Source organism: Urocampus carinirostris, chromosome 3 (assembly GCF_059441175.1).
Source record: "Urocampus carinirostris isolate Australia breed hairy pipefish chromosome 3, RoL_Ucar_1.0, whole genome shotgun sequence".
In the NCBI taxonomy this organism is placed as follows: domain Eukaryota; kingdom Metazoa; phylum Chordata; class Actinopteri; order Syngnathiformes; family Syngnathidae; genus Urocampus; species Urocampus carinirostris.
This window is the reverse complement of record NC_142351.1, coordinates 41,731,251-41,755,844: the sequence shown is the minus strand read 5'-3', so window position 1 is coordinate 41,755,844 and position 24,594 is coordinate 41,731,251. Positions and strand designations below refer to the sequence as shown.

At 39.3% G+C, this 24,594-nt stretch overlaps 1 protein-coding gene across 2 annotated transcripts; it reads right to left on the bottom strand.

Moving 5' to 3' along the window:
* Positions 1–1,016: 1,016 nt before the first annotated feature.
* Positions 1,017–20,757, bottom strand: borcs6 (BLOC-1 related complex subunit 6). Of its 2 annotated transcripts, none has more exons than XM_088331905.1 (8): positions 20,648–20,757; positions 20,152–20,214; positions 18,283–18,815; positions 17,707–17,890; positions 17,448–17,630; positions 8,907–9,070; positions 4,560–4,643; positions 1,017–2,867 (listed from the first exon to the last, which is right to left on the bottom strand). In XM_088331905.1, exons 3-8 carry the CDS (start codon positions 18,802–18,804, stop codon positions 2,742–2,744), a joined length of 1,263 nt encoding a protein of 420 aa, XP_088188031.1. In that variant the 5' UTR covers positions 18,805–18,815; positions 20,152–20,214; positions 20,648–20,757; the 3' UTR covers positions 1,017–2,741. The 2 variants fall into 2 exon arrangements, with proteins under 2 accessions (XP_088188031.1, XP_088188032.1); XM_088331906.1 differs by having other exon boundaries at positions 18,283–18,812.
* Between the last annotated feature and the right edge of the window lie 3,837 nt (positions 20,758–24,594).

Here is a 24,594-nt window from a genome sequence, read left to right as displayed (position 1 = left end):
CTAGGTGTGAATGAGTGAGTTGTCAGTCTCTGTGTGCCCTGCATCTGCCTGGCAACTAGTTAGTGGGGTGTTCCCCACGACCATAATTTTATATAGATATATTACCTCAACGCATTTAACGCAAATTAAACCATTAAACCTCCGTTGAAATAATGTAGTCACCCAACACATGTACCTAAAAAAAAGCAACAAAAGTCGTCCTGATAAATACAAATCTCGTATATGTGAATGCATAACCCCAATTAAACCACTAAACTTTCGAAATAACGATAAATCAAAAATCCACAAACATAACACTAAACGTCTTGGGCGACCCCTCGTGGTTACTAACATGTATTTTGGCTCACAAATAATGTTTTTTTTCCGTTTACCGGGGCTTGGACATAAAAGTGAAAAGACGTGCGACACAAAATTCGCGATAAATGAATCCCGAAAAGCCATCACCATTTTAACGAATTGGGGAAGAATTTCACATTTTCAATGAATTTTAATGAATGCGCCAGCTTGATGACAATACTTTCTCTGAATGCAACATTTATAAGAGACGGAACTACAGTTCAGTATAACATCGAATTCAATTTCAATAGATCATGAAAACAGAAAGGACGGCCAACTGAATTGCACTGAAAGTAGTTCAAATGCTGTACGCTGAATCTCGAAAATAAAATGTAAATGTATTAATAAAAATGAGACCGAGACATCTTGCGTAGCTGTAAGCAGTCTCCTAATAACTAACGAGGAAATATGTTGGCTTGTTTATCCCACAATCTTTTTTTTCCTTGAAATTCTTTTTCACGATTCTCCCGGTGTGCCACTTCTAATCTCATTGAAAATACTGGTGACTACGTTGGACAATGAAGATCATTTTTATTGAATACATACCTATTGTGGTGCCATAAAAATATTGCTTGAAAGTGTAATTTAAAAAAAAAGTATCGATGTAATTTTGGTGGTTTACAAGGTGTGGACTGCAATGGATAAGTCTATGTTAAAACTTGTTAATCATCACAAAAATGTCTCTCATGTGAGCTTTTATTGACATCCACTATAAAAGGTTTCCATGGCTGTCCAGGGACGCAACTGTGCTATTAGTAGAGGAAAACTCCAACATTGTGAGACATCAGCAATTAGCTTAAAAGGTATTTCCAAACATATATAGTTTTTTCAATTAGGCACAGAACATATAGTGTGCTTACCCACAATTCTGCAAATATGTTGAGAAATATTCCACACGCCACGGGACTTGAGAAATTTCGTTTCAAAGATGACCCATCTGTCTTGTTAGCAGTAGAGCTGTGACGTCAGTGAAGGAACACAACACTTTCAAAATGGTGATTGTAGTGAACAGCAATTGCATATGGTTTATTTCAGCTTGGAGGTCAACAATTGTGGCTTTTCGTTTGTGTTTTGCACGTTAGCGTCTGGGCTGTTGTGGGCTTTCTCGTTTTGTAGTCTCCCAGACAGCCCTCATTGGCCGTCTACTGTGTGTTGCTTGATTTGCTAGCCTGGCATTAGCACGGTTTGTTTATTCCTGGCTGGCTTTGTATTAAAAGCCATAACCGTTGGCACTTTTCGTCATTGGTTGCCGGTTAGCCTGGCTTCTAACCGCATTTTTGGGGGGGAATCGGCTAACCCGGTGTTAGGGTTGATTTTTGCAGTGTTCATTGGTTTGTTTTTTTCTGTGCCTGCTTCACAAATTTTCATAGCTGTTGACATTTTTTGGTCGGCTAGTCTGGCGATAGCACAGGTTTTTCCGTGTCCCATGCATTCATTGCTGCGGCTATTGACACTTTTTGTTTAGTTCTCGGTTAGCCTGGTTGCTCACCGCATGTCGTTTGACCGGCCGACTTGGTGTTAGTGCAGGTTTTGCCGTGTTGCTCTTTTAGGTGATTCACCGCCAGCTTGACATTTGTCGCCGGTATCACATTTATTGTTGGTTCCCGGTTAGCCTGGCTGTACACTGTATGTTTTTAGGTCGGCCAGCCCTGCACCCTCCTCCCAAGGCTGCGGCCGCCTTCTGTTAATCTGTTCTCCTTGGGGTTTGTTTTTTGCCGGTTAGCCCCTTTTTGGCTGCTCGCACCTTGTTGTCCCATTACTGCATCCACCTGCCACACAATGACTAGGCATTCTCCACATCAACTACCAAAACTTTGCTTAAACTCATTGACACGTAAAACAATTTAGCAATTGGCTTGTTCGGTTGCTGGCTTTCCACTGACATCGTCACAGCTCAGAGGATGACAAAGACTGGACATGCTTTCTCCAAAATGCATTACCTTGGAAAATAATTTGAACATACCAATGAAGTACACACATTTTCTATGCAAAAACCATGTACTAGTTCCTCACTTTTTGCATGTTGAGGAATTTGAGATTCTCTTTAAGGAGAGGAATACTCCGACTGTCTCTCGGGAAGTGAAACATGGCCGGTCTCCTCGCGGTCACAATAAATAGGAGAAGTACCGTCCCGCGTTTTGCCTGCAGTGAAGGATGAATATCCCTTTATTGCATTTTACTGAAAATAGACTCTGTTCAAGACCCCGAAAAAATCTGCGATTTGGGAAGGATCAATCAGTGCTACCTGAACAGTCGACACCCGCAACTTTGAACCAATCAACGACAACACTTAAAAAAAAAATCATCGTTAAATAACAAACGAGGGCCAAATGATCCAGCATGCTCGGCACTGCGAAAAAACCACCCCCTGAAAAAACGGGAGCTCTGCGAAATAGCCCTAGCAGTTATTTACAGACGGCCTCCAGCGCATCGAGCGTTCGCTTGATGTCTCGGATCTGTGCCGCCAAGATGTTGATGGGCTGCATGGAGCGGTCCAACTCCTCACAACGCGCCATCAGCGTGTACATGCCCTGCATGAAGGGGTTGACATCAAGAGAACGAAAATCAATGACAATAAAGACATTTCAATTCAAAATCAATGAGGCAGTGAACCAGTGATAACTGAAGTGCTAAGTAGCGAGGGGTTTCTGTAGTGCAATGAAAAACTGGGATCAGTCTAATAACAGTCAGCACGATAATTATTGTGTACCCTACTTTAGTTAGTAACTTGTATTAGAATGTGTAATGATTTTTTGTAACAAGAGTAGTTTATCTCCTCTCTAGCACTTGTCATGTGTGCAAGTGATGGGAGAGCTTAAGATCAGACTCATGGCAAAGCAAAAGCACAGGCTGTTGATTGTACGGGCTTCTGAACCTTCGTCAGTACATAGAATTGTTTGTTTTTGTTGTACTCCAGCGTATATGTGAACGCCAATTGAATAATATTGACTGTTGCTCTAGTTGATTGACAGCCGCGGACAAAGTCTGCAAACAAGTGTCTTGATCAAGGTACAATGTGTTACTTTTCTTAGACATTTCTTTGCTGATTTTGCAGAGATAGCAATCTTACTCCACTCTTCATCATTCCTAGAGGAATAAAAGAACTTAACAACTGGAAAATGACTGATACGAAAAGGGAACTGAAACATAATTAACATATAGCTTCCCCTGCTGTTTAATTCGGTTGTACAAGTCGAGGACTTTGCTTGCTTTTCGGGCGAAAAATAAATATTGCGAATATGTTGTTGATATTGTAAATATTGAATACAGTACAGTCAAACATCCCATTATAAATTATAAGAATAATGTTGGCAAAAACAAAACTTATTCATCTTATTTTAAGATGCCACATTTAAATGGTATCCAGTGAGGTGGGGCTGTAATAGGGAAGTTGATTCTATGTTTTTTCTTATTAAAGAAAAACTGACAAATTACGGTATTTTCCAGACTATAATGCGCACCTGAAAACCTGCTGTGCCTTATGTACGCAAAAAATTGGAAATTGCATACTGGTGTATTATTATATTTTTGCAATTATTAATCAGTAAATATTTATCGCTGACCACAATTGCATAACAATGGTGGCAACAGGAAACATAGCTGATGTGGCAGGCCATTTGGGACACAGATGAAGTGGGGAAAAGCGACAAGGCTCCTCTCATTATTACACTATTTTTGAGAAACAGGAAGTGATTAATAATTAATATAACATTTTGTTTCATTTTTTTCTCAGCCTAAACAAAGCTTTGTGACAAACCTTGTTGGATACATGCAGCCATCCAATTATTTCAGGATGAGCAAATTACTTCCCACAATCTCTTTCTCTTCCTTCACTTCAGAATCACTACTTAGCGATTTAATACTGTATTTTAGTGGTCCCTAAACCTTTACTGTACCATTGACTGGTTAAATGTCGACAATGTTCTCAAGGCCCAGCCTTGTAACTAAACTAAAAATGTTGTACCATGAGTAAAAATTGGATGATGACGACGAAACATTGTGATCAGGGATATATTTTGACTGATCAATCGATGCACATATATGAGACATGTATTTTAGTGCAACCCTAATGTAGTTTTATTTTTCTGCAGCTCGTACATGAAAAAAAAAATACAAAAATTTCTTGCGTGTGCCTCTTAATAGTGAGTAAAATACGGTATGATTTCTCCACCCTATGTTCATTTGCCAATATCAGTTGGTCAAGCGGGATTATGGTCGCATACCTTGATACTCATGTCCACAGACTCTCCCAGGCTGTCCACTGAGTCTCTGTAGGTCTGAATGTAGCCCACACTCAGAGCAGTCATCTACTCAGGGGGCAAAAAGAGGTAAGGCGGTTCATGTGACTGGGCAGGAAAGTGAACAACGCTTAGTTCAGGGTTCGTATACCTTTTTCATGGTCAAATTCAAGCCTTTTTTAAGGACTTTCAAAGCTACTTTTCCAGCCCCAATTATCAGAAGGAATTCCAGTGTGAATTTTGTAGAGCAACAAACATACAATGCCATGAAAAAATATTTGCCCACTTCCTGAATTCTGTTTTTCTGGTATCATGTTTATTACTCACAAAAAGTTTTAGATCATAACATTGACCCTAACTGTGGCCAGCGAGGCCTGCTGTTCCTGAGGTTCTTTTGTAACCACCTGGATGAGCCATCGTCGCACTCTTGGAATAATCTTAGTTGGTCGACCACCCCTTAGAAGGTTTACCACATTTTTCAGTTTTTCTTCAGTGGTTCGCTGAAGCGCTAGAGCCTTGAAAATGGCATTGTGACCTCTCCATGGTTAATAAGAAAACTAAAATGAAAGTTCTGGAGTCTGGCCAAGTCAAAGTTCAGATTTAAATCCCATTAAGATGCTGTAGTGTGACCTTTAATGGGCAATTCATGCCAGAATGCCCTCCATTATGGCAGATTTGTAACAATTTTGCAAAGAGTGGGCAAAAATTCCTCCACAGGGATGTAAAAGAATCACTTTAATCCTAATTATCGTAAACGTTTTATTTCTGTTATCACTGCCAAAGGTGGCCCAGTTCGCTACTAGGTTCAAGGGGCACCTAATTTTTCACACAGGGCCAGATAGGTTGATTTTTTTGTACCTTAGTAAATGGAATCAACATTTAAAAACTGCATCTTGCATTTCCTTGGGTCGTCTCTGTGTGATATTAGAATTGGTTTGATGATCTGAAACCTTTGTGAGTGATAGATATGCAAAAAACACAGAAATCAGGGATCAGAATGGAGATTTTCATTTTCAGCTGAAATAGCCAGGGTCCAGGGCGGAGCCCGGTGGGGGGCTCAGGGGGGCGAAGCCCCCCTGAAGTCAACAGCATTTATCTTATTTGCTATGTGAAAATTGCACTAGAATGAATTAAATGCAACAAAACAGAAACCATGTATTATATATATATATATATATATATATATATATATATATAAATTAAAAAAATAATAATATATTGACATTAAAAGCATTCGTAATATTGAACATGATCATGATGATACAAAATAATCTATTTTAATCATGTTTATAACAAATTTTAAATTTTGTTTATCCTGTTCTAAATATTGTATAAACACAAAAGATAAAATCATTTCATAAATAAATAGATTTATAAATACCTCAGATTGGGATTTTCTGTCACACAGGGGAACCAGTGGTTGACTGCTGCTAGTATTTGAAGTGGAAGGATTGGAAACGGCCAATAATGTTGAACCGGTGGCTGCCGATTTTAAATGCGGATCCGAGTGCATAATTTGATCGCCGGCAAGCTATTTTTGCTTTGTGCTTGTTCATTTTAGCATGATCGATCAGTGCCACACAACCTCGCGTACCATAATTGATCAGATCGACACAGTATAGACACTTTGCTTTCCCTGAAACATCACACTTTGCGATGAACTGGCTCAAAGTTTCTGTAACTTCCTCGATCTTTGCGCCGATTTTAACGTTTACTGTGACAGTCTTCTCCAGCCATGACCACTTAAATTTATTCTTGATTCCTTTATCAATCTCGGAGACAAAAGCCTCGTCTTCTTTTCTTAGTATTTTCATATTTACTTTTTCAAACACTCATTTCACCGTTTGAAAAGACCGGAAGGAGCGCCATGTTTGAGAAAGCCAATGCTCTGAACAAAAGCTTCGCTGATTGGTTATCAGCGAACCTATCGACCAATGGTCTAAATGCTAACGTGGGGTGATGAAACAGTCACGTATCATACCTCACCCCCCCAAAATATTTTCTCATCGAATTTAGACGGGAATGACCTTTGGGGTTCAAAAACAGCGGAAATCCGCGGATCCGCGGAAAATTCTGATCCCTGAGAAATAGGGAAGGGGGCAAATACTTTTTCACGGCATCGTATCTGCGATTCACAAATGCGATTTTCAATCTAGCGCGTGCATTTATCAAGACATGAGTTTTAGATCTTGAGTAAATCACAAATATGTTTCTCTCCCCAAATATTTACCCAGGTTTTTTTGTAACAATGACGGTAATAAGTACCGTATTTTCCGCACTATAAGGCGCACCTAAAAGTCTTGTTTTTTTTCAAAAGCTGACCATGCGCCTTATAACACAGTGCGCCTTATATATGGCTCAATATTAAATTCGCAAGGTCTCGCAACTACGAGAAACAGCCGCCGACTCCATTTTTCGCGCTGTGCATACTGGGAAATATTAAACGATTGGTAGTTGCCGGGGCTCGTGTTGTATTTGTTTACTAAGTGGCAAAATGGCTACCCCATTAAACTGCTTAATTCATATTCAACAAATACAGTATTTGTCTTAATCCAGGGTTATGACTGGTGAAGATGTAAAGCACAATTTACCTTAAACAAACGCAGAATTATTCAGAATGTCACGTTTGAGAGAGAGAGAGAGAGAGAGAGAGAGCGAGAGAGAGAGCGAGATTCTCTTTCATACGTGCATTTGTATAAGAAAATGGCTCCTGTTAAGAGACACGCGTACAACGCCGAGTTTAAACTCAAAGCGATCAGTCACGCAGCACAACACGGCAATAGAGCGGCAGCGAGAGAGTTAAACTTAAATGAATCGATGGTACGGAAGTGGAGAAAGGATGAAGATAAGCTCCGCCAAGTAAGGAAAACTCAACAAAGTTTCCGTGGCAATAAAGCAAGATGGCCAGAGTTAGAGGAGACACTTGAACAGTGGGTTGTTCAACAAAGAGCGGCAAGCAGAAGTGTCAGTACGATAACTATACGTATGAAGGCAACAGCGCTGGCACAAAAACACCGGACGTGTTGGATGGCCCATTCACTGAGATATGGTCAATTCGAACACAGCAGAAGAAGAATTCGAGGGATTCGTCGATGAGGAGCTTATAGAGTGATCTTTGTTTTTCTTTTGTGTGTGTACGTTTTACATTTTACAGTTATTATGTTATTGCTTTGCACTCGTTGTTTTTGCACATTACGAGTGTCACTTTATTGCGATTGCACTAACGTTTCATTTAAAATAACAGTATCAGACGTTTTTTTCTTTGCGTGTTGACTAAATGGACAAAAAATAAAATGATATGTCGATGTTGTTCAAAGATGTCAAAGATGTGTCACGAAAATGCTTTACCTCAGAGAAAATAATAAAACGGCTGTTTATTTATTTTGGGAGTGAATGGAGTTGTGGAAAGCTTGTTTGTTAATAAAGTTTGACCTTTTTGAATATTTTGTTGACATTCCCTTGAGCGTGGCAACATCTAGAGGTTGCATAAAGTAACTACATTCTCTACTGTAGTCAAGTCGTCACATTTATTTACCGTAAATAGCCCTTAATCCCAAAAATGTCTCGAAGGACTGCACAGGATTACAATTACAAAATTGCACAATTACCTGATCTTAAACCAGCATGCACTTATAGCGCCTTATAATGGGGTGTGTCTTATGTATGGCATAAGTTTTAAAATATATCATTCATTGAAGGTGCGCCTTATAACATGGTGCGCCATATAGTGCGGAAAAACGGTATCTTACATTTTCAATTACGGCAAGTTCTTCCCATTACAATTTACCACTAGAAAACGCTACCTTAATATTTTGCATTGCCCATAATAAATATCCATAGATAATAGGTAATCCTTGCACTAATCAAGTCAAGTCACATGTATTTGTATAGCCCTTAATCACAAAAATGTCTCAAACGACTGCACAGGATTACAATTACACCATCGCCTGATCTTAAACCAAAACCTTAGCGTGAGTAAAAAAACAAACCTTGAGACGCGGGCTCACAAGTGGTAAACCCCCTTCCAGTGCCCTGTTTAGACATAGCCTGCACTTTTACTCTTGGGTACGAGCCATCGGGAGCACAAACTCATGCCAGCTGCTTTTAATCACGAAGGAAGAAATGCAATGGCAACACCAAGCCACCAGAGAAAAGTGTCTGCCTTATTATAAGCAGACTTGATAAGAAACATGGCAACAATTCTAAGCATTTACAAAAAAATCAACCACAATACAAGCAATTTTCAATCCTTAAAAATACTACGTTAAAATAATTTTCAAGGATTTCAAGCACCAGTACAAACCCCGTCAGTTATAGAAGGTCAATACTTACATTCTGAATAGTCCCATTGAGGCTGCGCATCATCATCTCCACACTTTGCGCCACTTCCCCAGTATGCTTCTGCAAGTCCACTAGGACAGTAGGGTCGATGGGTGGGATATCTGCAGGGTGGCGGGACAACCCTCGGCTACGGGAGATGGGGCCGGAACAGTCCGCTGTGGGCAAGTTCACATTTTGGACTTTTATAAAGATTGGATTCCAAACACATGCAGTCAAATCTACTGTGGTTTCCAGACTATGAGGCGCAACAGAAAACCCCAAGTTGGTCAGAAATCTGAACATGCACCTTATAATCCGGTGCAACTTAGATGTGGCTGAAATCGAAAAATTTTATTTCTGACAAAATCTCATAACAATGTTGGCAACGGATAGCAATGGTAAGAGCACCGCTTCCTAACCAGCAGGCCGCTAAGCACATCGATCGTTATTCACAATTGCACCTGATTAAATACAATAGGAATTGGACCCAGATCGCGACAGGGAGAGTGCAGACTCTTGTTCACTAGACCCTGGGGATACAGACGACACATGAAAAGGTATAGGGTCGTATGTAATTGTCACACTATTTTAGTAAGGGTACTAGATATGTTAGAGAGAATGTTCACTTTTTTCTCAGCTCAAAATAAGCATTGTGACAAACATATTGTACACATACAGCCATGCCTTCAATCATATTTTTCAAGGCAACTGAATTACTTCCCACATTGCCTTTCTTGACCTTAGGATCAGAATCTCATGCGCTTTGTAAAGACTTGCGAGTCGGTTGTACCACAGACTGGTGTTTGACGATATTCTCGCAGCCCGACCCAGTTATAACAGTAACAGATTAGTACCGTGACTAAGAATTGTGAGATCATACCTAGTGATTTACCATGTGTCGTCTGTATCCCTATCGGATAGGATTTGGCACACTCCATGCAATGTTATGCAATTGTGATCAGTGATATATTCTGACTGGTCAGTTGATGCGCAAATTAAATTTGTATGCGTCCCTAACCCTTACATCGTTTTGATTTCATGCACCTTAGTCCAGTGTGCCGTATATATAAAAAATATACCAAAAACAACTATTTTTTGGGGGGCGCTCTTCATAATCCCAGGTGCCTTATAGTGCGGAAAATACAGTGCATATGTGTTCATATAGTTCTTCTCTAGTAAATAGTGTGAGTCGGCAGTCCAAATTGCACCAGCCGGTAAAAAACTTCCAATTTATTTGTGTTTCAAGTAGGAGGCCTGTTAAATCCAGCGGGAAGAGAAAAAGGCCAGCTGCTGGTTTAATGAGGCACAAATGTGAGGAGGGTAGAGGGGGTGTGATGCGTCAACACATTTAATTATTTGGCTATGACTCATACTGACAAGGACCAAGTCGCAGAAGCAGATGGGGTCCATTTCGGGGTTTTTTTTAATCAATCTCAAATCATAATTTAGATTTTTCGGCAATTAAATGTTAATAAATGATGACATCGTTTAAATTCATTACAATTTTGATTCGTCTTAATGGTTAGGAAACGTTAGGAAATAAATCTCAATTTTGCTAATTAGTATTTTACACAAACCATTAAAATTCACCCCAAAATCCTTTATCAAAATGGTAAATGGTCTGCATTTAAATAGCGCTTTTCAATTCAATGAAGACCTCCCAAAGCGCATTACAATGTGCTTCACACTTACCCATTCACACACACCCTCACACACCAATAGCGGTCATGCAAGGCGCCGACCTGCTTATTGGGGACATTAGGGATTCAGTGTCTTGCCCAAGGAGTTTGATTACTGTATTTTCCGCACCATAGGAAACACCAGATTATAAGGCAGACCCCCAAAAATGGGTTTTTATCAAATATTTTTCATGCATAAAGCACAGTGTACTATAAGGCACATGGAATTATAGCTACAGTAAGAGCTAACATATTTATTTGTGTAGCCTAGATGGTAGTGTGCCCGCTTTGAGACTGGGAGGTCGCTGGTTCGCGCCTCGGCCGAGTCATACCTAATTGGTATAATGGCGGCGCCCTCTGTTGGCTGCGGCTGCATCGGCTCGCTACAACGGGTCAGGTGTATCGACATTTCGTTCTGTGTACATTGTTACAAAGAATGACAATACAAAGGAAATTATTATTATTATTATTATTATAACCGGTTCACATTTTATATACTCGTGGTATATATTGGTGGAATGATTGAATGAAAAATCTTGCTAACCAAAATCACAAAACACTGTATGCAACAGGACTCGAAGCCATTTTGTGGCGGTAAGAGCCTTTGTCTATTATCTCATTTTTGTCTCTGGTATTGTGCATAAAAAAAGTGTGATAAAGAGATAAAAGTTAATGCCTTTTTGTGTATTAGCTGCATCACTAGTGGTCCAGTGTTTAGGAATTGGCGCTCTTATTGCCCCAACCTGGGTTCAATTCCTACTGCCAAAAATATTTTGCAATCTTAGCCAGCGGTGCTTTTTGATTGATCAATCGTTGCATTAATTCACACACTAATAAATACTGTATGCATTTTTAATTTTATCCACCAATACTTTCCAGTATATAGGGAGCACAGGGTTATATGGCACACTTTTAAATGTCTGGACGATTTGGGGTTTTTAGGTGCGCCTCATAGTCCAAAAATATAGTATATAACACATTCCATAAAACGTTCACAGAAACCAAACTGAATTTTAATCACATTAAACACAAAGTCGACATTCAGACCTTGCACAGGAAAACAACTACCCATAGATGCATAAGCAAAATAGTATGAAGTAACTATTGAATGTTTCATAAACTACCACATCAAACATTCTGCAACATGTGCAAAAGTTTTTAATGATAGGCACCAGCTTTAAGTGGATCAAATTAGTTTGTAATTAAAATCAAGCACATTTTAAAAAGTAACTGATTGAATGTAAATTATTACCCAGCCTTATAAAACACTTGAACACTAAATTCCCTTGCTCAAATACTGAAAAGTAATACTACCGTATATACTCACGTACTCGAGAAATTACAAAATACAATACCAAATACAATATTGCAATCAAGGTATCTGCTTATATGCACATAAAAACAAAATGAACGCACGACTGAGGAAGACTGACAGAGACAAAAAAGTCTGATTCTCTGTTGTGTTAGTTTTGCTGAGCTCAATCCTCATGCTCCTTTCTAAACCGATCTCTTCTTCCTGTTCAGCTAATTGATTCTGTCCCGATTGTCATTAAGGGACAATATTTTATTTTATTGCGATTCAGTTTGTTTTATTGGTTTAAATTTCTCTTGCTTTTACATTATTATTGGAATATGAATCTTTATTATATGAACACTTAAAAAAGATAGATAGATAGATAGATAGATAGATAGATAGATAGATAGATAGATAGATAGATAGATAGCTACTTTATTCATCCCCAAAGGGAAATTCACATTTCCAGCAGCATCCTTTCACTGAGAACAATACAATAATAAAACAAAAAGAATACAATATACAAATACCCAGTGTGACGTGCAAATGCCCACTGTAGCGTGTTATATAGAATAACTAAATAGTGCTACACAGAATACATATTGCAATAGGATTCGGTAATATGCAATGTAGGTGGTGTGGTTTACTGTGGGCTTTTACTCTGCCGGGTAGAGTTAAAGAGCCTCATGGCATGAGGAAGAAAAGATCTCTTCAGTCTGTCCGTAGTACAAGACAGTGACAGCAGTCTGTCGCTGAAACTGCTCTTCTGTCTGGAGATAATGCTGTGTAGTGGATGCGATGGATTGTCCATGATTGACCGCAGCTTTTCCAGTGCCCGTCTCTCAGCTACTGTTGTTAGGCTGTCCAGCTCTTTGCCCACAACAGAGCTCGCTTTCCTAGCCAGTTTATTGAGACGAGAGGCATCCTTTTTCTTGACGCTGCCTCCCCAACACGCTGTCGCATAGAAGAGGGCGCTTGCCACAACTGTCTCATAGAATATTTTCAGGAGCTTTTTGCAGATTTTGAAGGGGCCAGCCTTCTGAGGAAGTAAAGTCGGCTTAAAAAAATAATCATTCTTTAGGTCATTAATATTTTAGGTACGTATTTCATTTGGTGTGTGGCTATTTTAAAGCAGTTTAAGGAATATATGTGATGCAGGCTTATATGCTTGTAAATATACGATATGTGATAATAAACAAATCACTATGAGATTAGCTTTGAGACAACATGCTCATGAATTAGAATGAGACGAGAGAGCATCGACTCAACAGTGCAGCGGCGCCAAGAGCATGGCCGACTGAGCAGTGCCAACAGACATCTGTCAAGTCTCCAAACGACAGGTCAATGGCACCATCACTGCGCAGCCTAAATGCTAATTCTAATAATGTGGACGATTGGAGTTGCAAGTTTGGAGCATTGTTGTTATGGTACTTTTAAAATGATTGAAGTTACTTTCATTCATTTAACAGGGCTTTGGAAGGGTGGGAGCTATTTGGGAAGGTTTAAACGCAAGGCATAATTAACATACCGTATTTTCCACACTATAAGGCGCACCTAAAAGCCTTTATTTTTTTCAAAAGCTGACCATGCCCCCTATAATACAGTACACCGTATATATGGATCAATGTTGAGTCGCAAGGTCTCGCAACTAAGGCAAGCAACCACAGACTAGATTTGCCCCTCGTAGGCAAAGTAGTCAGCAGTGTATGCTGGGATATATATATATATATATACACCGGTGTTTCATTTCCTAACCAATGTGTCAAGCATCATTTGAATTGGTCACTATTGGCTAAAGTTATTCGGAGGTAAAGGAGGCGGGTCAGTTTTATCATTTACAGGTTTGAGCTAAAACGGCGTAAAACAAAGCCCAAAATAGGACGAAAAAGATGTGAATCACAAGTTAGGCTGATCTACAGCCTGGAGAAAAAAAATTCTTACTAGTCTGTATTTGTAAACAGGAATTATGGTGCTAAAAAGACACCTAGGAACAAGCAACGTCCATTGATGCAGAGATGCTTTTCTGTTGATTTTTTTTTTTACTTGTCAGCATTATCATGTGTTTTGAGTACGTAAATATTTTACACGGTTGGACTTAGGACACTCACGGATGTAAGAGGACCGTGGTTGCATATTATTGAATGTAAAGGCTGCAAGACATCTTTGGTATATTTTCCTGGTATCTTGTTTCAGACTGATCTATTAAATTCAATTGCATTTATTGTCATATGCACAGTAAAGATCCACATTTCCCTGCACAATGAAATTCTTACTTTGCTGTCCACACAGTTGCCAGCAAACAAGAAAATAGAAACTAAGAAATGGTTAGCATTTCATGAATCCCAAGAGTCTAACCTTCATAAAAATATGTGGAAAAACGCATTTGATTGATTGGTGACATCGTACAGACTTTGCGAGCCGTTGGAATGTCAAGGGGTTAATAAGTTTGACTAAACTATCGGACTGTTTTGTTGACGTTCCCACTGTAGCATTTTATAGTCCGGTGCACCTTATGTATGGAAAATATATGACAAAAAAAAAATATTTTTGAGGGGTGCGCCTTATAAACCAGTGCGCCTTATAGTGCAGAAAATACAGTACATAAAACCACCAAATTGATAGGATGTTGCCAAGAAAGTGAACTCATATATATATATATATATATATATATATATATATATGTATATATATATAATATTAAAAACCAATTTTTGTGGATAAGTTGATTGTATTCACACAGAGAAATCTTTTGTTCACTGAATAAAAAATAAAATTGATCTTAAAACTCATTCCTCAATGTATGGGGTATTATTGTATTATAATTCATAACCCTATTACTTGAAGGGTTATCCCTTAAAAGGGTACAATTTTCACCTGAATGCCTACAAAGGTGCACTCAAAGTAAAACTGAAGCTGTACTTGAACTATTTGCAGTATTACCAAGGTGTTGGTGTCTTTTTGAAGATAACACCTTGAGGTTTTCTCCTCTACAATCAAAATCCGTTAATACTAGCCCTTGATTATGTTTGAATGCACGCACACAAAAACAGATTTTTTTTTGTCCGCCTTTTTTTCTAACCAAAAATCTGAATGCTAAGTCATGTTTATTTGTATTGTGTGCGTATGAGAGTGTGTGAATGGGTAAGTGTGAAGCACATTGTAAAGCGCTTTGGGAAGTCTTCATTGACTTGAAAAGCGCTATATAAATGCAGACCATTTACCATTTTACCCCCTAATCATGGAATATTGATGTAGTCGGGTGCTGGGACTGAATAATAGGATTACAGCTGAAAGGCTTCCCCAGCTTCACTTTAAATGTTACAAGAATAAAATAGCATTTTATAGGGGTTTTTCTAAGGAGAGGTCCGGGTAAAAGAAAAGTGTGCCATTTGGGTGACCCTTTGGACCCAATGGTAACAATGGGAAAAAAGGCTGCTATTATGGAATGCGTCAACAAACAAAAATGATCTTGGGCTCTAACGAAAGGTATGACTTGGAGCTCTCTTATCCCGTACCCATCATGTAGAATCGAAAAATAAGAAACTTAGAGTGAGATACGGCAGTGCTGTTGTTCCGCGGAAAACCCCTACCACCCTTGTAAACACGTTGGGAAACATGGTAAATACACACCCAACCGTAAACACGCGGGAAAACAAAGGTAATCGCACAATTATGCTGAACAAGAGCATATTCATGTACATGAAAAGCAGTTATGATTTGAATAATAGGTAAGGTATGTAAAAACGGTAGAATAAATTTTGCCCTTATGTGTTTGGAGATGTTGTCAATAAAGCTACGAAATAAACTGCAAACATACAAAGTATGGAGTGGCTACGCCGTGCCTTGTGTTGATGGAAGTGTTGATGGAAGTGTTGATGGAAAAATGTCAGACTTTTTCAGATAGAAATTTCAAAATTCAGGGGAAAGCACTAAAAATAAAAGCCATGAATAGCCCAGCATGAATAGCCCAATTGATTTCAAATTTGATCATGTGCACTAAAACTGTGGCAATATCCAACTTGAACTAAGCAAGAGTTGCATTTGAATGGGAATAAGTTTTTTAAGTTTCTTATTTTACTCCATCTATCAAAGTCATTTGCACAAATCATATTCCAGAAACATTAAATATTTATGCACAGAGCCAGAAGTCAAGATAAAAAAACTTTGGTAAGAATTCAAAAAGTTCACAAGTCACATGTCAAATTATCATGTTTTAAAATAACGACAATTCTTGTTGTCCTCAAAATTTATTTTGCAAACTTTTAAATATATTTTCTTCTTTTAATATCTATTTAAAAGATGTTTAAAATATAATTGTCTTTATTTGTATTGATTACAATGTGGTGTACATTGTTTACAATGAGATTTGACATGGTGCCCCAGTACAAACATTTGAAAATATTAGGATTACAGTGTAGGTAATATGTAAACGAGAAGGATTGTAGACTGCCCTAAATTGTATGTGCATCACAAAATGTTGCAATAACATTAGCTGCAACATTGAGCACAATTTAAAAAAAGGACATTTGAATATACAGTACATTTTTCTATATCTACTCTATAATTTGTGTGGGACACACATATCACACTCATCCCTAATCTTTGATTAAAAATCAGTATAAAATTTAGTTTCGTTCTTTTCTTAGTTCTAACTTTATGATTCGATGCAACTGGATTCAAACCCAGGTCGTGAGATGGCCAAATCCTAACCACTGTACTACCAGGTACATTGATGACATAATTAATTTTTAATATTTTAAGACACAATGTCATGATTCCAGAAACGAATGTTAATTTCGTGGTGCAATTCACATGATACAAGGAAAATAAATTTGATTCTATTCTTCAATTTTGTTCTAAATAATTCAAGTGAAAAATGTATTGACACTGTAACATGTGAAATGCACCACGTAATTAACATTAGTGTCTGGTTCCATAAGTTAAAAACGTGTGCTAAAGAGATAAAAGCCATGCATTCTATATCTGTATTCAATATCACTGGAAAATGAATGAATGATGCATCCAAATAATTTTGTTAAGTCAAAGTGATGTATTTACTTTTCTTAAAAAAGTGAAAATAAGGAAAAAAAAAAAAACGTCATAAATACCATTTAAACAAGCATGGTCATCCAGTAGTAAAACAATTACTTTTTTTTTGCACTGTAAACTATAGTTACAATTCATCTGGATAGCTTTTTGAACCTGTGGATCTCAACTGGTGAGTCGGCACCAAACAGTGGGTCGCCGGGCTTTTCCTTGGCAAAATAATGCCTTTTTTTTAAATAGAAAACTAAAGCCCAGTGGACACCCACCTTTTCAACACCACAAAAAGACTGGTGGTTTGTTTTCACATGTCGATCATGGCCAAAGACAGATGCAACGGAGAATATATGAAATATGGAATACATTATGTGATGTAAGACAAAAGCCAAAATTGGCAAGTGGAATAGTTTTCTTGATTTGGGTCATGGCTTGTGATTACGCTGAGATGGTGGGGGTCATCAAGTCAGACCAGTTGAGAACCAGTTTTAACTAGTTTCCACCTGAACGGTGAGTGTGAGACAAATTTGTCGTACTTACAATCGCTGCAGTCCAGGCTAGGCTTTGAACTCATCTTGATCTTCTGCTCCAAATTCTTGGTGGTGAAGTTGGTGAGGTCTCCTTCATGGCTGACTGTACCCTCCAGCTCTAGGGCCGAGGAGATGGTCGCCCGCCGACCCTCGGATTGGCCCCCTCGCCCTGCCCCCCGGGCTCCGGCTCCACCTATGGAGGCGATGGGTCAACACATTAAGTTAAAAGGTGAAATTCCAAAGTGCTTGTGAGAAAATCCCGATTCTACCTCCACACGCTTGACTGATCTCGTCCAGGCTCTTGCTGTCTTGCATCCCTCTGACGTTTCGGACCCACACCTGAGCCATGACATGAGGAGGGCAGGGGGAGACGTCAGAGGGGAGAAATTGAGGTGGCTTTGGGTGGGAAGATGCGGAGGGACTTGGTGCCGAGGAGGAGTAGTGACGTAGAGACTGGAATGTAAGGGGGAGTGAGTCGGACAAATAACAGAAAGAAACACAATGAGCAAATCACAAATGAAAACATTTACCATATTTTCTGCACTATAAGAAAAAAAAAAACAACTGAAAGATTATAATTCAGAAGTAGTGCCTGAGAGGCTTGGTGGTGAAGAATCAGCGCTTTTAATGCTGCATTCCAAGCCACCATTGTTATGGACAGTTATATTTTGACTGATCAATAATTGAACAAATTTCTTAATACATTGGTACGCAATTCCATGTTTTTCTTTACAGAAACACTACATAATAAAGGTGCACATTCAAATTTCTGGCCAATTTGGGATTTTTGCGTGCGCATAATGGTCCGAAAAATACGGTAGATGAACTTGGAAAAAAAAAATCACCTCCACTTCATTTCTGTCGCCTACAGACTCACTCCGCCAATTGTTTTCAATCTTCTCATCCTCCTCTTCGTCTTGCTTGTCTTTGTCCTCCTCTCCACTGTCCATGTCTGCTGCGACAGAATGCCCTCTCCAAGAAAATTGCTCCGACGGTGCTTTCCCTGACCAGTCTTGCTGTTGCACAGTGCCCGAACCAGCAGGACAAACTGCAGTGTAGTCAGTGTATGCGTCCTCAAACGAGGAATAGTCCTTCTCACGAGTTGGGCATGGAGAAAAAGCATTTGTTTTTTTACCATCACCCGTTTCAGTCTTGAGGCAACGTCCATCAGGAACTCTGTTTACGTTACCAACGTGTTTGTCAGTGTGTCTGAGATGGGCATCCTCTGACGCATCCTCCGAAAAGTCCTCTTTATGCCCCACACAATTCAACAAGTCTGCAATATGAGGACTGTTTTCCGAAGATGGAAGTGCAATCCCGTTTGCCATTTCTGGCACATCGGTTTCAATTACAGGGGAGCGACTCATCCCTCCACCTGCTGGAGAAGGCAGAAAGTTACATTCAATTGTGTTTTTAACCAAATGCCAATTTTTCGTTTTTGAGACCAAGCAGTCACAGTTGGTACTACAGCAAGAACAGAATAATATGTTCAGAATCTGCATCAGTTCTTGTAAGTATTACAACATTTCATTCCAATAGTACGCAGGACATTTTACTTGAGGTTCTGAACACAGCCACAAGAATACACAGAAAGGAGGAGCAGGTCCCATTCTGTTAGGTGCCAGCACATGTAGGGGTGCAACGGAAAGACAGAGCAGACAAGTTAGCAGCTCAAATGGTTGAGTTCATGTCATGGGAACCTGTCGTGGGTTCAAATCCAGCTCCAGACTTCCTGTGCGGAGTTTGTATGTTCTCCCCGTGCTTGCGTGGGTTTCCTCCGGGCACTCCGGTTTCTTCCCACGTTCCAAAAACATGCATTTCAGGTGAATTGGCCGGTCCAAATTGTCCCTAGGTCTGAATGAGCGAATGAGTTGTCTGTCCCTGTGTGCCCTGTGATTGGCTGGCAACCAGTTCAGGGGGTCCCCTGCCCACTGCCCGGAGATGGCTGGGATGGGCTCCAGCCCCCCCGCGACCCTAATGAGGATAAGCGGTACGGCTGATGAGATGAGATTAATCAGACAGAAACAACACTGGATTGTGTAAAGAGTGTTAGAAGCAAAATCAGCGGAGCATCTATTAATAGAATGCAGGAGGTACACTATGCAAAGGGAGAAGATAATGAAGGGACTGGTGGAAGAAGGAATAAAGGGAATGTTACAGTTGTACTGAACTAATGGGTCTAAATAAAGAATAAATATTTTTATTAAGATCTATCTTTATGAGGAGTGGAACAGTGACTAAAATCCGTAATGGTGGATGCCAACCGCTGTAAGAAGAACCTTAAGATAGATAGATAGATAGATAGATAGATAGATAGATAGATAGATAGATAGATAGATAGATAGATAGATAGATAGATAGATACTTTATTCATCCCCGAAGGGAAATTCACAAGGATTAAGGATGACTAGGAAGAAGAATAAGGAGAACAAGAAAAGGAAGAAGAGGGGAAGAAGAGGGGAAAAAGAGGGGAAGAAGAGGAAGAAAGACGAAAAAGAAGAAGAGAAAAGAGAAGAGGGAGAAAGAGGGAAGAAATAAGTAAGAAGAAAAAGAAGAGGTACGACAACAAAAACAATGTTTCACCAAGAAAAAGCGTAATTGCATGATACGATTCATAACACAATTCTAAAGACTTACATTTGAGATTCTTTATTTTTTATGTGATGCAAGAAGCATGTAGACAAAAAGACATGCTTTATAGTCAAAGCACTTACGTTCAACTCTGGATACGTTGGTCCTCTGGGTAGATAACTTGATCAAAAACCCCGCACTGAAGCCTAGATCACAAATTTAAAATTGACAAAGAGGAATTTAACTGCAATTTAACTTGATGGATAAACATTCCATTAATGATCATCAGCCAATTGTAGAGATTTAAGATACGACCGTTTTGGATTAGTATGGACCAAGTTGAACTTAAAATCACGTGGCATCACATCATAATTATGTTACACAACATTGAACACCCATTTTCGAAAATCTACTGTCAATAAAGTAAACGAGAAGTTGACTTTATAAGAACGAATCTTAGTCCGTATATAGCCCCCCAGCTACCCTCTGGGTGTTGCTTAATGCTAAATAATTTTAACATTCCGTGGTTAACAACAACTGCATAGCGACAACAGCTGCATGCCATCATGTGAATGCAAATGTCTCCATAACTTTCATAAAAAATATTTTAATTCGTTGGTAGACAAACCAGAAGCTTACTTTGACGATGTAAACGATTCCGTTTGTAGTTTAGCCTGTCATGAAAACAGCTCCAATGCAACGTCCGTTGGCAAAACCCTTCCCCGCGAGGAGCAACAATTTAGTATCCGTCTGAAAAAAAGTGTAGCGTGTAATGGTTCCGCTCTAAGTTTTTTTTCTGTGTAAATACTATAAACAATTAATATGCTGTTCCCATTTGTGTTTCTTATGACTTGTGTATTTTTAAATTCACTCTGTATGTGTGTATGTGTGAAAATTGAGCAGTAGTTAAGGAATTGTTTTTACGGTTTGACCACTGTGTGGCAGTATTAACACAGTTACCAAACACATCAAGCCTCCCGAGATACCATTGAGACAGTTGTTTATTAACCCTATGTTTTTTTTAACCTTTTTTGAGCCAAGTCACACATTATAAATTAAAAAAAGCTCGCAGCACACCTAAAATTAATTGCCAGCACCAGGTTCATGTTTTTTTAAAACATGAATTGTCAATATAAAGCTTTTCTTATCGTTTGTGGTCACCGTGGCTCAGGAAGCAAGTTTGGTTGATATTTTTTGCCATAACCTGTTTTTTCAAGTCCATTATACTTCTACCTTGTTTTTCCAAATAACAAATACTTAAAATGGGCGAAAGATATATTCTAGTGGAATTAAACAGGCCGGCACAGACGCTGAGTGGTTAGCGAGTCGGTGGCACAGGTCTGAGGTCATGGGTCCCTTCCTGTGCGGATTTTGCATGTTCACCCCGTGCTCGCATGGCTGTTCTTCGGGCACTCCAGTTCCCTCCAACTTTCCAAAAATATGTATGTAAGGTCAATTGGCCTGTCCAAATAGTCCCCAGGTGTCAATGAGCAAGTTAAATGTATGTGTTTGTGTGCCCTGTAACTGGCTGGCGTCTAGTTCAGGATGTAATTTTTTCCATTATAAATTAAGAAAATAAAAATTATAATTATTTGTAAGATGTTTACTTTCTCCACCAATTTTATCATCTCATCTCATCTCATCTCATTAGCCGTACCGCTTATCCGCATTAGGGTCGCGGGGTGGCTGGAGCCCATCCCAGCCATCTCCGGGCAGAGGGCATCTATTGATAGGGAATCATAAACATATTCATCACCCAAGTAAGTTATTACAATCTTATACAGTCCCATCAGCAAAAAAAAGGGCAAATGGTAATCTGCTGCACTTACTGGTATGGATGAATGTTAGAGGCTGATCACTGGAAGATATTAAAGCTACAAAACAACGATGTTTTTTTGCAACGATAAAAATGGGCAATTTCATGCGTCAGGCTACTAAATGTCTCACGGCACACTGGCTGATAAGCGATATTTTATCATGCAAATAGTGAGATGTTTTTATTAGAATGGTGAACAGGGGAATTGATAGTTTTATAATAATGAAGAAAATTCCTTCAAAAGTGTATCAGATAGGAAAAAGCATAACTTCTCCAACTGAACACCAAGGCACATATGTTACATGTAGCAGACACTTCACCAGTACCAAATAATCCATGTATAACCACACCATTAATGTTAATGCTTATTGTACCAACACTGAAGCTATTTTTGCAATATAGGCTTTGACGTAAAAGCAAACTATATAAAGTCTAGCCCTTGATCACAAAATGTCTCAAAGGACTGCACAGGCCACACATACATGATCCCCTGATCTGATAGCCGCACGTGGGCAAGGAAAAACTCAAAAACCTCAGCATAAAGAAAATAAGAAACCTTGAGAAGGGATCACACAAGTTGTAACCCCCCTTCTTGGATGACTAGGCTGCAATAGATATACCATTACGTAGCAACAACAAAAAACATGCAACGAGAATGACTTACTGTTAGCTTGCTAATACTATCATTAATTTTTTTGTTTGGGGTGGAGGTGAGCGCCAAAACAGAATCACCGGTCTCACCATTGCCCTCTGCCATTAGGCAGGAGAATTGTGTGCCCCTGCTCTAAATCTGCAGACAGTACTAATTGTATAAATAATATTCATAATGTGAACATTTGCAAATTTTGAAAAATAATATCCCCAAAAAAATTGTGATGTTAAATGAGGAAGAACTTTAACACTTAATAAATAGAATTATTATATATATTGCCCAGCCTCACCTGTTTCCCCTCATTGGGTGGGATATACTATGGATGGGCCAATTTGAGACAGATACGACAATTATCATAAATCTTTAACCAACTTACTGTGTGGTTTTGGGGTACAAGTGTTCCAATCCCCAGCAATACAAAACCACCAAACCACATTCAATGTTCACCCCTTAACCACCTGAATTGTAGGGGACCAATTCATGTGGTGTGTCTTGGGCAAGTACAGCTTGGCGGCGCCCATCCCTCTCCAAGCCGTGGGTAGGATTTTGCACTCCCGTATTTGTTGTCTTTCCTTATAAACGAACACTATGCGCTGCTCCTTTTGAATTTAAGGGACTTTAAAAAAATCCAACCAATCCATTATAAGCTCTCCTGAGGAGGAAATTGTTCTAACAAAATACACGTGTTTGCACTAGTTCTTGACAAATCTACTAAAAACAAAACAATTTACATGATGAATGGACCAAACCCAAAAACGCTGATCAAGAAGAAGATGCATGCTGCAATATGTTGAATGACAGGCTGTTTAAAAACCCCAAATTTCCATAAAATGTCACTTTCATCACTCATCAATTTGACATTTAATTGGAGTGTTTAACATGCACATGTCACATTAAAAAGCCAGAGAAATGGAAAATCATCCGTCTTGACAGTGAATTGGATGACATGGAGTAAATAAATAGCAGAAAATTCCCTCTGACATTATAAATCCAAGCTGAGAACAGTGCCATTATTGTCACTCCTGCAATAAGTTATGACACACCACACTGACGGCTTATGCTCTATGGGCACTTTAACCAAAATGACACATGACATCATCGAAGCGAGTCAAAAACCGCTGTACAGGAACACGAAGAAAAACAAGATGTCACCACGTGTAAGGAGAACGTGCCGAGGCGCGATGTCGCCCAAATGACGCCTCCTTTCACTCGTTGGCTCCTTGTCAACCACTTGATCCCAGTTGCTCCCTTTCCAGTCCTGACAAGCCTCAAAGGCTGCAACAATTAACCAAACACAATTACAACACTCAGATAGGTCCACCGAATCGGTTATCCCCCATGCGGAAATAAAAGCTTATTTGGTGGCAACTGGGAGGTCTTTTTGGAAATCTTCAAAAGGCCACGCAAGTAGGGTTGCAACTAACGTTTATTTTCATAACCGATGAATGGGTCGATTATTTCTTTGATTAATTGATGATTTGGATTTCTTAAAGACGTTTCTTTCTCTTAATTCAAATGTTGAAGTTTTGGACGGATAGAAATGTAGTGCACAAAAAAGATAATATCTTATAAAAAAATCCAATTGTTTGTCAACTAACTTGACAATGAACAAAAATACACACAGATATATGTTATACACTTGCAAATACGTAAGATACTTGTTTCAACTGATCCAAAGATCACATAACATTTGGACTTATCTGTCACGATTGGCCATTGCCCTCTCTTGCGCCTGCTCGTTTGGCGCCAGCTGTTGCTTGTAGCCTTATTGGCTTCCCTCCTATTTAAACTCAGTGCTCTCATTCACTCCTTGTCAGTCCGTCAACGAACCTCTGCACTTGCAAGACTTGTATTTGGACTCTGTCTGCTATACTGCTCGTGTATCCAGTATCCGGTATCGATTCCGCTTGTCTCGTCCTGTCCAGTATCTTGCTCCAGTTTCCAGTCTCCGATATCGATCCCGTCTGACTTGTCCTGTCCGGTATCGATCCCGTTTGTCTCGTCCTGTCCGGTGTCTTTCTCCAGTACTGATCCCGTCTGTCTCGTTCTGTCCGGTATCGATTCCGTCTGTCATGCCTTGTCCGGTATCTTTCTCCAGTCTCCGACATCGATCCCGTC

What these genes read in the sequence shown, in the direction of transcription:
- borcs6 (XM_088331905.1), bottom strand. Translation starts at nt 18,804, where the DNA reads ATGAGTCGCTCCCCTGTAATTGAAACCGATGTGCCAGAAATGGCAAAC. An exon ending in TAGCCTGGACTGCAGCGATT is followed by an intron (nt 9,071 to 17,447) that starts GTAAGTACGACA and finishes ACTTGCCCACAG; the next exon opens with CGGACTGTTCCGGCCCCATC. An exon ending in CTGTGGACATGAGTATCAAG is followed by an intron (nt 2,868 to 4,559) that starts GTATGCGACCAT and finishes CCCTTCATGCAG; the next exon opens with GGCATGTACACGCTGATGGC.